The 15,490-nt window shown below is 36.0% G+C and overlaps 1 protein-coding gene across 3 annotated transcripts in view; it reads left to right on the top strand.

Annotated features, from left to right (window-relative positions):
• Positions 1 to 14,936, top strand: part of BRWD1 (bromodomain and WD repeat domain containing 1) — a 141,653-nt gene extending 126,717 nt beyond the window's left edge. For all 3 annotated transcript variants that reach the window (XM_078358412.1, XM_035283039.3, XM_035283038.3), the window contains 3 exons: positions 372 to 1,277; positions 2,629 to 3,546; positions 13,011 to 14,936. In XM_078358412.1, coding sequence (XP_078214538.1) covers positions 372 to 1,277; positions 2,629 to 3,546; positions 13,011 to 13,408 — 2,222 coding nt within the window. In that variant the 3' untranslated portion in view covers positions 13,409 to 14,936. The remainder of the gene's footprint in view (positions 1 to 371; positions 1,278 to 2,628; positions 3,547 to 13,010) is intronic.
• Positions 14,937 to 15,490: the final 554 nt, after the last annotated feature.

Below are 15,490 nucleotides of genomic sequence, written 5' to 3'. Positions count from 1 at the left end.
GCTCACGCCTGTAATCCCAGCACTTTGGGAGACCGAGGCGTGTGGATCACCTGAGGTCAGGAGTTTGAGACCAGCCTGGCCAATGTGGCGAAACCCTGACTCTACTAAAAATACAAAAATTATCAAGGCATGGTGACGGGTGCCTGTGATCCCAGCTACTCAGGAGGCTGAGGCAGGAGAATAGCTTGCAGCCAGGAAGTGGAGGTTGCAGTGAGCTGAGATTGTGCCATTACATTTCAGCCTATGCAACAAGAGCAAAACTCCTTCTCCCCCACCCTAAAAAAGGTGAAGAAAATCATTAGAATAATAGTCATTTAAAAATGTTGAAATAAGGAAACACTTTTTAATCTTATTGTTAACTTTATTTCTAGGTCCTGTTTCATTAGAAAATGGATGTGGCAGAAAAGCTACTCGAAAGAGAGTCTATTTAAGTGATTCTGATAACAATTCATTGGAGACTGGTGAAATTCTAAAAGCCAGAGCTGGAAATAACCGAAAGGTCTTACGGAAGTGTGCTGCTGTGGCTGCCAATAAGATAAAGCTAATGAGTGATGTAGAAGAGAATTCTAGCTCTGAAAGTGTCTGCTCTGGTCGGAAGCTGCCTCACCGCAATGCTTCTGCTGTTGCTAGAAAAAAGTTATTACATAATTCTGAAGATGATCAGAGCCTAAAGTCAGAAATAGAAGAAGAGGAGCAAAAAGATCAAAGTCAACCATTACCAGTGTCTAATTCTGATGCTGCCCAGAGTAATGTTGATGAATCTGAAAACAGAGATTCAGAGTCAGAAAGTGATTTGCGGGTAGCCCGGAAAAATTGGCATGCTAATGGTTACAAGTATCATACTCCAGCACCTTCTAAAACAAAATTTCTTAAAATAGAGTCTTCTGAGGAAGACTCTAAAAGTCATGATTCAGATGATGAATGTAACAGAACTGCTGGCCCATCGACATCTGTGCAGAAAATTAAGGCAGAGAGCATCTCAGAGGAAGCAGATTCCGGACCAGGAAAATCTGGTGGTAGGAAATACAATACATTTCACAAGAATGTGAGTTTCTTTAAAAAAGCAAAGATTTTGAGTGATTCAGAAGACTCGGAATCTGAAGAGCAGGAGCGGGATAGAGAAGATGGGAAGTGTCATAAAATGGAAATGAACCCAATTTCAGGAAATCTGAACTGTGACCCCATCGCTATGTCCCAGTGTTTCTCAGATCATGTATCTGAAACTGATTTAGATTCAGATGATGACAAAAAAGAAAAACCAAACAGTTTTATGAAAGGTAATTCAGAACATTTATCTTTGTTCACTGATTTAATCTCACCATCCTTTTACTCCTCAATGTAACATTGATTTTTTTCCCCCTGAAAACCATTTTTCTCCCTTGAAACTTTTTTGTTTCTCTCCCTCCCATGCATTCTGTGTTAGCCTTTTCTGTTCATCCTTTATATTGTTATGTGTATGTATAACCTTTTATTGAGTATACTTTAGTTTTATTCACCTGACAGGCAATCTTGGCCTTAAGAACTATGTCTATTGAAGATTTCACTTTTATTGATGATGGGGGTATATTATATTAAGAGATGGGCTTGAATAAAGCACAGAGGGGTACATTTATAAGCTGTGTTGTTGATAGCTTAAGTCCTAGACAAAAGGAAGAGGACTATTTAAAAAGGATGTTAATAGCAGCAAACAAAACAGTTACTGAGCTGTTTCTATTAGGAAGTTTTTCTAAATGCTTTCCACTGATAACCAGTTGAGTCTTCATTTCTTTTATGAAGTAGGTATTGGTATTATTGTTCATTTTACAGGTAATAACTGGAGCACAGAGTGGTGAAATAACTTGTTGAATTAAGATTGTACTCTTGGTATGTGGGGATTGATAAAATAGAGCAAAAGGCAGCTAAAACTAAGATGAAAAGTAATTGTGTAATTGGAGCTTGAGGAGTTATGGGGTGTTTCAGAGAGGCTGAGTGTTAAGTGATTCGTTTGCATATGCTAGTTCTATGGTAAACAGTTTACTTGTATTCATGTTAATATGACAGTGTCAAGATCATGGGATGTTATTGAGGAGAATGTGTTGAATTTGTGAAGGGTGTTGAGCATGTAAAAGTCATTGCTTCAAAGTACAGTTATGTGCTGCAGAACAGTGGTGGTCTCATAGGATTATAATGAAGGTGAGAAATTTCTATTGCTTAGTGGAGTCATAGCTGTCGTAAAGTCCTAGTGCGGCGCATTACCTTTACTGTTTGGATACATAGACACATACTGACCATTGTGTAACAGCTGCCTGCAGCATTCAGAACAGTAGCATGTCCTACAGGTTTGCAGCCGAGGAGTAATAGGCTATACCATATAACGTAGGTGTGTAAATAGGTTGTACCATCAGGTGTGTGTAAGCATACTCTATAATGTTTGCTTAAGATAAAATTGCCTAACAATGCATTTCTCAGAACGTATCCTTATTATTGGGCAACATATGACTGTACTAAGAGGTGTGGACTATTCCATTCATTGCTGTAACCCCTTCAAATTAATATGAATTCTGGACTTGTTTTTAAGGTTGAACATGTAATTGCTTTACACTTAGTTACTTATTAAAGATTAATAGAAAACTACTCTTTAACTTTTAGATTCTACATCACAAGACAATGGACAAAACAGAAAAATTTCCAAGAAAAGGGTCTGTTCCAGTGACTCAGACAGCAGTTTACATGTGGTTAAGAAATCATCAAAAGCCAGAACAGGTCTCCTAAGGATTACTCGAAGATGTGCAGCCACGGCTGCCAATAAGATCAAGCTCATGAGTGATGTTGAAGATGTCACTTTAGAAAATGTACGCACTAGAAGCAAAAATGGAAGGAAAAAACCTCTCCATCTTGCTTTTACTACAGCTAAGAAGAAACTGGGTGATTGTGAGGGAAGTGTACATTGTAATATGCCAAGTGAACAGTGTGCCTCTGACGACAAGCCACCTGATCCTGTCTCTGAGGGTAGTACAGAAGTGCTTAATCAGGCTGTAAATGGAGACTCAGACTCTGAAGGTATGTTGAATTCCGAACACAAGCACAGGGATACCAGTATTCACAAAACAGATGCACCTTCTAAAAGGAAAAGTTCCTCTGTTGCATCTTCAGAAGAAGATTCAAAAAGTCATATTCCAGGGAGTGAGACTGATAGGACAGTTTCTTCTGAGTCAACTTTGGCACAAAAAGCTACTGCAGAGAATAATTTTGAAGTGGAACTGAATTATGGGCTACGCAGGTGGAATGGCAGAAGACTCAGGACCTATGGAAAGGCTCCTTTCAGTAAGACAAAAGTGATTCATGATTCACAGGAAGCAGCAGAGAAGGAAGTAAAAAGGAAGAGATTGCATCCTGAATTGGAAAATTTGAAAATCTCTGAAACAACTGGGAATTCAAAATTGAGACCTGCTACTAGTTCCAAATCATCAGATTTGGGATCTGTAACTGAATCAGATATTGACTGTACTGATAATACAAAAACCAAAAGGAGGAAAACGAAAGGAAAAGCAAAAGTAGTTAGAAAAGGTAAAACTTTTACAGCTAACATATCTAAAACTGTGAGACGTCAGAGACAAAGCAAACGCCCTAGGTTAAGTGTGGATGATAATGACTGGGAGGATGTGGACTATGCAAAATCTAAAAGAGTTCTTCGACGTTCAAAAATAAAAACGAGAAATCAGGGTAGAAGAACTGTGAGATACCATGATGGGGATGATGATAGAAGCTTAGAAAATGTGTTAGATTTCAATGATTGCACCTTATGACCTTGAGGGAAAGCCAGTTCATTTAAGAGGAAATGGACTGGAATTTATGGAGAAAGCTGGCTGTTAAAATTATTTTTTTGTCTTACAATTCAGGGAATATATTTATATTTTTCTATGAAAAGTTATGAATGTGACTAAATCATGACTGTTATTTTTATTTGCACTTGCTGGTCTTTGTAGCAGCATTCAGCACAGGTGCCAAAATATGCTTCATTTTGGGGGCAGATCTATTTTGACAGTATTTGACTACATATAGCAAGAGTTTAAAATATGTTAAACACTAGACATCCTGGTTATCAAAACCAATGAGCATTACTTTCATGGTAGCAAGCGTCATGCAGTTATTTTCTGAATTTGTCAAAGAGGCAGTAGTTTGTAACCCGTTCTGTAGTAGTATAACAATTTCACAACCTATGTTTACAGATTCTTCTTAAACACATGCATACTGACACTATAATCATGGGAGGTGTAACCATGATTTGTAGGCAAGGTACCTACCACTTTCATTTTCTTTCCCTGGCTACTTGAGTAGAATGCAGTATACCAGATCTGGTCATTTTCATTGAAATGGTTTCTAATTTTCTTTCTAAGTGCTGTTGGATTTTTCTCTTTTTCTTTTTGAGGAAAACGTGATTACTTTTATGTTATAAACTTGAATTTATAAAGTACTGGTAAACGATTTTTAATGATTTGAGTGCATGTTTTAAGCCTCTTAAGACCAGAGCATAGTCATAGCATTTTTCTTTTAAATTGTGCACTAACAGAATTCTATATAATTTGTCTTCTGCCCAAGATCTCCTGGTTTCCATTGTAAGGGATTTAACCAAAATCTTGCTCTTCCATAATCTTACTCTGTGAAATAGAGGAATTAGTGTGCCTTAGATTTAGAAGTATGTTCTTTAATAGAGTGTACAGGGCTAAAAGAATATTTAATATGTAGGTTTCCCCCATCTGTATTGAAATTGTAGAGTTGAGTTTTGTTGAGAGTGCAATTGCAAATCTTACCTATACAGGAAAAGAACTAAATGTCATTGTCCATCTCTTTGTTTTAGTTTACTGGTTCCATGTGCAATCCTAAGCATCCTTTGCTGGGGCAACTAAATGTATCTTTATTAGTGACCTCTAGTCCAAATATAAGAAACTGTCACGTTTCATGGGAAAATAATTTTATAATCCATTTAAAGTGAAACTTTATCACACAAATAGTACGCTTATTTTCTAACCAAATACTTGATAGGTTATGCTACTCCAGTGTAGGTGGCCATTCCTAACTTGTTTGTGCCTGAAGATGGACTTGATTCAAATGGTTTACATATTTAGTAGGTAAGGGATATGTTACAGTACCCCACCTTTAAGTTATTTATTAGCCCTAATTGTGTTTGGTTTTAGACAAAATTAACCCTTTTCTCCTGTGTTATCTTTGAAGTGGCAGATAAGGGGAAGCATCAGACTGGTATCAGTGTTAGACAATGTTCTTACGTGTTCCTATTTTGTAGTTATCGATCCCATTTGACATAGTAGGAGGTATCTTTTCTTTCTTCTCTGATGCATGGGGAAGGATGTTTTTGGACATTATCAACTGTGATAGGTGGGAAACCTACCTCTCACTTGTGGCTTAGAGAGCTATCACCATTTCAGAACTGTGATGCTTTTCTTCTCAGAGCTTGTGTTAAGTATATAGTAAGCAGATTGATTCATGATAATTATCCTTGACTATTGACATGAAAAGCTAATGGGATGCCTTTTACTTCCCTAATTTAAAGAATTGGCGATAGATGTCAAATCCATTAATTTATTTAAACTCTTCTTAACCTTCTTTGTTTTATAATCTGTTCTCAGGTTTATAACACCATGTTTACCATCATCTGCAAAAAGGTACCAAAAAAAATCCATAAATAAATACGGAATACATTCATAAGTACATGCATTCTTTTGGTAAAATGATATTTTGACAGTTTAGGCTTCATTAATAGAACTGTTCTCATTCTTTGAACCATATTAATTGGTCATTGAATGGTCATCCAATTGCTGTGTTTTCTTTCAGTCCAAAATAGATAGACCCTTGTATATAGAAGTGGTATTTTGGTTTTTAATCAGATTTGGTTTCATCAGAAGAAGCAAGAACGGGCCTGACATCTTTAAAAGCATAGCTGACAATGGTAGCTTCTCAAGTTGTGAAATAAAACAGAGAGATAATGGAGAAAATAATTTTTATGGGTTTTTTTGGTTATGGTGCTATTCCCAAGTTAACTTTGAATACAAGACACACACACTCCTAAGTACCTTTAAGGAAAATTAGTAAACCATTAATAGTTAAAAATGTTTACATTAGCACTAGAACTTGTTTGGCTTTTTTTCCACATTATGGGAAATGCCCAGGTATTTAATGCACAGGTGTACTTTAATGTTTAGGGTCAGTTTGTATTATTCTTGAGAAAAAGATAAAGGGTTACAGTTTGAATGTGAACTGATTCAGAAGTAAGTGCTGTAGCTTTCCACTGCACTTGAAGTTTAACTTAATGGTGTATGTGAAAAAAAAACAAAAACAAAAACCAAAAAGCAAAAAACTGCTCTGGTTGTGTCCAAAGTCCTATGGTTTTATTCATATATGGTTTTAAAAGCTTTGAAGTATTCAGATTTGATCTTTGCTTTCTTGGAAATACTCACTTTACCAAGCATATAAAGGAAAAAAGATTTCAAACATTCACAAGATAGATGAATGTTAACAAAGCATTTTTTTTCATGTCCTCATTTAAAAAGGTATACTTAAAATGTGAAGTAACTTAATAAAAGGAAAAGTTTATCCCATATTCAAATACTTCCTAGGGTCAGCCTCCCTTTTTTTAAGTGGAAAACATCTGATTAAATCATTTCACAGTTTATTCTTGGAAAGAATGATATAGCAGTTATTCATAGCTTGTAAATTACAACAGAAAGGTTCCTTTCAAATAGTAAAGTTGCACCTAAAGAGAAATTGGGTTTATAAGAAAATGAAGGCAAATAACTTAAGTTTTAAGAAAAAGCACTTCAAAAGGGCAAATGGAAAAGGGAAAACAAACCAATAAAAATACCATCTGTGGGTGTTACTGTCCAGAAGTAAAGAATAAGATGCATCACTAAGCTCTTTGCATTCATTATGACCTCATAAGTAAAAATTATTACTTAATATGGGGTGCGCTACATTCCCTGTCTCTCTTCTAGACTTTTTTCCTGTGGAAGAATCAGAAAACAATTTACTAACCTCCTTGTTTGATACTAAAAACTAAAGAGGAAAAATTTTAGTATTTTCTGTCAGTACAAGTTGAACTTGATTGTGCCAACTGAAACCTTAGAGGTTTGTATATCAGTGGAACATAAGAACACTGTTAAAGGTGCTTACAATCTTTTGTTTTCCTTTCCACTCCATTGTATCAACTTTTTGAGTAACTTTTAAATGGCTAGAAAATGATCTTTTTGCTTTGCCCTTTTATAGCTGAAATAACCAGCTCCATCCTTTTCATGAATAAGTTGATGTATTTATCAGGTATCTTGCAGTTGTCACCAAATACTGTAGTTTTCTTATGTTCTATGGAAATTATAGTCAATTATTCTGATGTGATGGAGTGCCACAAGTCATTGTAGAACTTTTCACCTGTTAATGTTGAAGTTATACCTCTGAACTTCTGCTGTGGATATCAAGGAAATAATAAAGCAGAAACCCTAAGAAATTTGCAACCTAACAGTTTGAGACTGTCTCTTATCCTAGTATTTGGGAAGAGAAGGAATAAATTTGTCAAAACTAGGTGAGAGTATAGAGCATTGTGGGAAAAATTGAGTCCACCTAGATTAGCAAATGTTAATCCCTAGCTCAAACTGAATAGTAAGGATTGAAAAGTAAACTATTTGATGCTAAGGGCTGTGTTGTCTTAGGATTTTAAGAAAAGTTTCAAAGGCTGTTAAATGACAGAGACGGTGCCTAAGTATACATGGAGAGTCTCCAAAGTAAGATATTTTTACCTTTTTCATAATCTGTCAAGCTTGGTTCCTAATATAATATATTGTTAAATTGGTAGAAGAATATCAAGATTTTAAATTGGTGTCTGCTCAAGGATTGCTTTTCTGGATCTGATGGAGGGAGTGGGAGAGTCACATCATTTGGATCCTACAAATCTGCTCTGTCTTTGGCAACATGTAAATGACTAGATTATACATATATTTCTCAGGTATGGCAAGACCAGTAGTTTGAATTTAATCATCAATGCTGTGGTATATTTTCTGGTCACATTTTAGTTATGTCAGTTTTAAGGTAAGTGTTTTCATTTATTAAAGCCCTTAAATGAGTTTGTAGCAGCTCTCCCCCTTTGTTTTACAAGGTAAACCATTTAAAAAAATACCTTTTTTGATGAGTGGTCAAAAGTTAGAGGTCTTTAAATTTTAATATATTCAAGTTAATTTTCTAAGTGAGAATCAGTCCTTGGACTGCAACTATATATTCACCTACAAAATTCCAATCATAAAATTACAGGAGCCTGTCAAGAAAGCAGATCTTCAGTTTTCCACTCCACATAAGATCGTTAATGTTCTAAATTATCTATTCATTTAGATGAGTTTTTGTCAATTCCCAAATGAAACAGTATAATAAGTTTAGCATTTTCATCTTAAGAAGCAAAAGAGTTAAAAAACAAAATAAATAGTATTTGGTTAATTCCAGACTTGTCCCAGGTGGTTCCCCAGCCTCTTTTCCACTGGTAATTTCTTTTCATGCAGGCAGAACGTAGGGTTGCAAGGGCTGTGAATTTTATGGATGAGCTTGGATGGGAGAACTGAAGCGAGTCAGTAGTCAGCTTGAAAAGGGTTTTGCTACTGGATTGTCTGTGGCCTGGCATCTTTTCATAGTAGTACAGTAATAGGGTAGATTGAAAACAAGTATTTACTTCTGATTCTGCCTACATTTAGTGTGAAATGCTCTGAGATATTGTTTCTAAAAAGCAAATTAAGCAGTTAAGTATAAGGTCCCTAAGTTCATATTTAAAAATAAGGCTTTTATGAGATTTTTATAAGAGATTGCAATAGCCATGACAAATCTTTTGCAGAATTTTTCTAGCAGTGAGAGAAAACTGTATTGTCATGAGCTAGATTAGTCATAGTTCCAGAATAAAAACAAAAATTCAGGGTTGTATGGTGCCCATCACTGAGTAAATTGAACCGTAAAGATGAATAAGCTAGTGAACTACTTTATGGAATTATTTCTCACAGTCTCTTGACCTGATGCTGCCATACTGCAGTGTTATCAGCTACCCCTAGAAAGTGGAACTGTTAAAAAGAACAGCAAGTTACAGCAACCATTTATTCTCCAGCCATTTCCTAAAGGGGTACTTCGGCTTACAGAATGTTTTTGGAAACTGTGCTTTGGGAGTGATGAAGATCATTGATAAATGTTACTTGCTTTCTGAGTTTCGGGGTCATTTCATTACTTATCAATGAAGGGCAGACAGAGGAGAGAATATCTCAAACCTTTTCTGATAAAAGGCTTGCTTGAGGGAGCCTATAACTTGCAGCTAGAGGGTTTACCCACTATGTGGATTTGATTATCCACCAACCACAGCAACCAATAATGTCAAGATCCTAGGAGTTCATGAAAGAGGCTAGTATGTTTTCATTTTGAGTCAGACATTTTCTTATTATGAAATCTGTTTCAAATGCTCCAATTTAAAAAATGTTGATTAACAGTTTTTAATGCTTCTGTAGTAATGTGCAGTTACTTTGAATTCAGGAAAAGTTTTGTATGTTGAAGTAACACTTGTGTAGAATCTGTAAATAGGGTAGCTTAAAAATTATAAAAAAGTCTAATTGGAATATGACTTACCCTTAAAATGTAGAAACTAGAGATTGTGTTGTGTCAGAACTGTTAATGTTTGTATCCAGGTTTCTATTCACCACAGACACCATCTTAGAATATACACATATCTGTGAGTTATAATTTAAAGTGGTCATCCAGGTAAATGATCATGGAGTGCTACTACAGATGTACATTTTTTTTATTTTTTATTTTTGAGATGGAGTTTCACTCTTGTTACCCAGGCTGGAGTGCAATGGCGCGATCTCGGCTCACTGCAACCTCCACCTCCTGGGTTCAGGCAATTCTGTCTCAGCCTCCTGAGTAGCTGGGATTACAGGCACGCATCACCATGCCCAGCTAATTTTTTGTATTTTTACTAGAGACGGGGTTTCACCATGTTGACCTGGATGGTCTTGATCTCTTGACCTCGTGATCCACCCGCCTCGGCCTCCCAAAGTGCTGGCATTACAGGCTTGAGCCACTGCGCCCGGCCCAGATGTACACTTTTATACTACTGATGTTGTGTTCTTGCCATATCCAAATAGGGAATCACTTCCAGGAAAAGAGTAGACCTCAAGCACTTACTGACTTTCTGAACACGTGATTGACACAAGACCACCTGAGACAGAAGGACTGGTGGAATTCTACTGACTTCTTAGTATTACATGGCACCATCACAAATGTATTATTAGAGCAGCAGCATCCAGAGTTCTTAAGTTTGTACCTTAACACACCAATTTGACTTCCCTCTGAAAATACATATATTTCTAAAATGGTTTGTAGTTTTCTTGAGAATAAAGCACTTTACAATGTACTAAGTTTTCAATGATAAACACCTAAAAGTATGTATTTAAAAAAGAATGTCCACAGTTTTCTCTCTCCGATTTTTATTCTTAGTCTATGAAATCCTGTTTTATTGTCTGAGACTTAAGCGATACAGCTTTATCAAGTTAGAGTTGCTGTGTACACTGTAATTCACAAATTCTCCCTCCTTTGGGCGTAGTTACTGAAGTTCAAATTTTCTTAAAAATATTTTTTAAGAACTTGAGTTTTGTTACCTGCAGAATCTTAACTTTTCCATTATTCCTGATGACAAACATTTATTAAAATGTCTTAGAGTTAGTGTTTACTGGGTTCCAAAATTGTCAGTATAGGTACTTCAATCACACATCAAAATGGAATTCATTTCTGCAACTTAAAGCATTTTGTTACAAATAAATTTGTAGTTGAAATAGGCTATTTGACTTGAGTAGGTTGTTGGGAAGCAGTTGTCTTAATTTTTTTTCAAAATGCAAATGGTGCAGCTAGCTGATAATAGTATATTGTCATCCTATAAATTGCAAATTTCACCTTAATTTTGCATGTTTTAAACTTTTTGTTTACCCTTTGTAGCATATTTATATCTTAGCATTTGCCTAACATTGATTTAATGTGTTAAAGATTCATTTTGGATATAGAGTTGACTTGTTGGAGATAATAGTTCATAATTTAAAAATTTCGTGAAAAGTGTCTTTGAAGTAGTAAACACACTGCACTTTAAGTCACTTCTCTTCCCACAGAGCCCAACTGAAGGAGGTAAGGGCATGCTGCATGGTAGTAATGCCGTGATGAGCATCTTACTCTGGCAAAATGCCATTTACAATGCCTAGAGATTTAACACTGAACAAAACATAGAACCCTTAGAAATAGAATTTTACTGGAAAAGCCTGTGAATCACCTAAGTTAGTTGGCAAAAGGAATTGATGTGTATGTGGTAGGGTTGCTTTGAATAAAGTATTTCCTAACCTATTTTGGGGAGAACACTTACCTGATCTTAGAGAAGTGTGAAATCAGTTTCATAGACTTTACGGGAAAATCTGAAGTGCTTGCATTGTGAGGGTAGAGGCCTGCTTCATTAATCTGGCTGTATGAACATGTCAGTCCACAGAAGCAGTTTTTTTTTTTTTGAGACAGAGTTTCACTCTTGTTACCCAGGCTGGAGTGCAATGGCGCGATTTCGGCTCACCGCAACCTCCCTGTCCTGGGTTCAAGCAATTCTCCTGCCTCAGCCTCCCGAGTAGCTGGGACTACAGGTGCGCACCACCATGCCCAGCTAATTTTTGTATTTTTAGTAGAGATGGGGTTTCACCTTGTTGACCAGATGGTCTCGATCTCTTGATGTCGTGATTCACCCTCCTCGGCCTCCCAAAGTGCTGGGATTATAGGTGTGAGCCATCGCACCCGGCCCTAGAAGCAGTTTTTAACTGTACCCATCTGTCCTTTAGTCAGCTTAGTGACAGAAGGGCAAACATTTCACAGAAGAAAAAAATTCAGAAGGTTGGCAGTAGTTGTTTCATTGCTACACAATAATAGTGTTACTTGGTAGTATCTGACTAAAAGCCCTCATTTTGTAGTACTTAGTAGTAAAAACAATGTGGTGGAGTCCTCCCGAAGTTTAGTGTGGGTGTAGGATATCAATTGTGGTTATTTCAGAGATCTACAGCCTGACTTTTTCAAATGCTAAGTATCTGGAAACTTCAGGCAGGGTCCTACAAAACAAACTGCCATCAAGACTGATGTGTACCATGAAGGCAATTTTAGATAGTCTGACTGTTCATGGCTGCAAGAAAGACCTAAAATTCAAGGGCCAGTGAACTTCAGATACGTATGGTAAAAGAAATGCCACCTTTGTTGTACAAGACTACTAATCAGACTTGTTTGTGAAATCTGAAAATTTGGCTTGTAGACACTGGTAACAATAAAAATAGCTGAGCCCTCCTAAGTTTGGTCAGCATCGAGTAGTAGGTCTGCACAGCTCCAGAGTCATTTCAAGCCCCCTCTAAAAACTGCCTTAGTCTGCATGAAGGACTTAACTCTGCAAAGTGCTTTTTGTCTGGCAAATCCTTTCACAATTTTCAGCTCTCTTCTAAATGCTTCCTTGAAGGAATCCTTCCTTGATCCCTTAGTCTAGGTTGGGTTTCTAGTCTGTGTTCTCATAGCACTCTGCACTTTTTAGTTCCTTAAAGCAACTCCACATATGTGTTACTTTTTTGAATTTCAATCTGAATCTCATGTATGTGTCACATACCTAGGGCAGAAAATATTGGAACAATGAAATTAAGATTTAATAATTGAAATTATGTAAAATGCTCATACGTATGTTTTTAGATTAGCAGCTTTATGATGCCAATGCTGAAGGAACTTTAACCCCATTCTTAAAGTCTGCTACTGTTTTAAGTGACATCCTTATAGTTGTAGATAAGCAAATGTAAGGTTTTATCAATGTCAAAAGCCCTTAGTATCACATTTAAAAATTTAGCAGTATGACTTAAAATTTGTTTCTGAATGAGTGTTGTTGAGGAATGTTAGTAGTAAAATCTTGTGTTACAAGATTTTGGCATTTACATGAACTTTCACTCATTTTTCAGAATTTGTTCCTAGAGACAGAGAACCCAATACAAAAGTGAGAACATGTATGCATAATGAGAAGGATGCAGTGCAGATGCCTAGTGAAACTCTGAAAGCAAAAATGGTACCTGAGAAAGTTCCCCGCAGATGTGCTACTGTTGCTGCAGATAAAATAAAGATAATGAGTAATCTAAAAGAAATGATCTCAGGACCAGAAAATGTCCGGGTTAGGAAGAGTAGCAGAAAACTGCCCCATCGAAATGCTTCTGCTGCGGCCAAGAAAAAATTACTGAATGCTTATTATAAAGAGGATGATACAACCATAAATTCTGAAAGTGAAAAAGAGCTAGAAGATACTAATAGCAAAATGCTTTTCTTAAAGGGGTTCAGATCCTGGAAAGAAAATGCACAAGAGTGACTATGGGAATGTAGAAGTGGTATCTGAAAACAGTTGGGCCACAAGTAAACTGGCAGTTACATAAGGCCCCCAGCTCTAAAATTAATCCCCGATCGGCATCTTCAGAGGAATTTTCTAAAGGCCATAATCCAGTGAGTTCCTCCCAGTCAGCTCTTGAACAGACACGTGCTCTAGGGATTTCTGAAGAGGAAATAGATTGCAGAGTCTGTAGGTAGAGAGGTTGAAAGAAAAGACAAATGGCCTGCTATAAGACTACTATTCCTCTATCCAGAAAGTAAGGCCTTGAAGACTTGATTTGATAGAGGAAAAATATAATGGGAAGTGTACAGGCTAGGAACACCTTGGAGTGAACAAATTTAAAAATCTCAACCTGATGCTAATTTTAAGGGTTCTCCAGTAGAGAGTAAAGATTCAGACCATGACAATTATGGTGTCATGAGGAAAAAATATTAGGCACTTTTCCAAAGGAAGTGCTAATGGGCCTATTTGACTTTTGAGTGAAGCAAAGACTCCACCCAAATTCACTCCGTACAATTCACATCCCCAAAGGTCAAAAACCAAACTAGGAGGACGTGAGAGTTTCAGCTTGAGATGCTGATTACTGAGTTCTGAAGTGGAGTGTTGGAAATAGGCAATTAGAGAACTCCAATTGTTTATAATATTGGAGTTCGTACTGAATGACCACTTGATATGACTAATTCAGGGAATATATATTTTTCTATGAAAGCTATGAATGTTAACTATCACAGCTATTCCTCATTTTCTGTAGCAGCATTTACAGAAATGCCAAAAATGTGCCTCATTAAGAGGCAGGTCTTAGGTTTTAATCAGTTAGAAAAAAAATAAAAGGTATAGCTCACGATCAAAACAGTCATATTTTTAGATGATACAGTGAATCTTTGTTTCTTTACAGCACCTTAAAAATTAGAACTTGAATACTTTGAGTAAATTTATTACAATCTCATCCCAACAAACTTTAATGGTCGCATGGTTGGCCTATTTCATTGTGGCATCTGCTAGGATTAGAAAATCTGGTCGTGGTACCACAAAGAATGTATTTGCAATAGGATTTAATTTGTTGTTTATATGTATTGGTTGAAATTAAAATTGCCAGATTAAATAAATGTACCATCACATTTTTTAACATAGTAACGTGCTATTGGAAAAATTAAGTTGTTGAAAGTAAGCTGTTTCTCATTTAAAAATACCTGAATATTAATATATGATTTGCATGTGTAAATTTGAAAAAGTAAAACTACAGAAACCTAGAGGTTTCTATTTTTTAAGACAAATGCTTTTTTTTTTTGTTATACAGATGTACCAAGTGTCTAAAATACTTCAGAAATCTGTGGTTGCATGTCTGTTTTTTAAAAAAAGGCTTTTTGTTTTTTAGCATAAGCCAGACTATTCTAACCTACTAAGTCTCTGTTCTTTGCTCCTTTTGTGGTATACTTTCATCTAAACTATCCCCAGTATGTTGATGCACAGGTGAAGGAAGATAATTCCTAATAAACTGCTATTACTTTTAGGTGCATGGGATTTGATTTTTGAGCGCTAATGAAATGCTTAAACTTCTTTCCAGTTCAAAACTACACTTAATTTATAATATTTTTTTGAGTAGATTATGTCCTCAACAAGTAACTATAAAATGAAGTACTTAACTGAAGACTATTTTATGCAAAGTTTTTTTTTTTTTTGGCAATTTCGGTGTTTAACCTTTGAATTTATACTTTGCTATGGTGGGGTTAATTTCTGTCAATATTTGAGATTGTATTATCAGTCTTGCATAATGGAATCCTTTTTTGGCTAAGTAATTCAAACATAATTGCCTTTTTAAAAAGTGCTTGGCCTAAATTTATTGTAACTGCATGAAATAAGCATTTGCTTAAAACTTGTAAAATTGTTCTCTCTGAAATGTGTGCAGAATTTAAATCATGGCCAAATGTATTACCATAACCCTATTTACATTAATTTGCTTTGCAGAAAATATTTCTTAATGAAATTGTGAAATCAAATTGAAGATCTTACTGGTAAAAATGACAAATTGCTGGGTGTGGTGGCTCAAGCCTGTAATCCCAGCAC

The sequence above is a fragment of the Callithrix jacchus genome, chromosome 21 (assembly GCF_049354715.1).
Source record: "Callithrix jacchus isolate 240 chromosome 21, calJac240_pri, whole genome shotgun sequence".
In the NCBI taxonomy this organism is placed as follows: Eukaryota; Metazoa; Chordata; class Mammalia; order Primates; family Cebidae; genus Callithrix; species Callithrix jacchus.
Note: the sequence above shows the minus strand (reverse complement) of the source record. Positions and strands in the feature narration are given on the sequence as shown.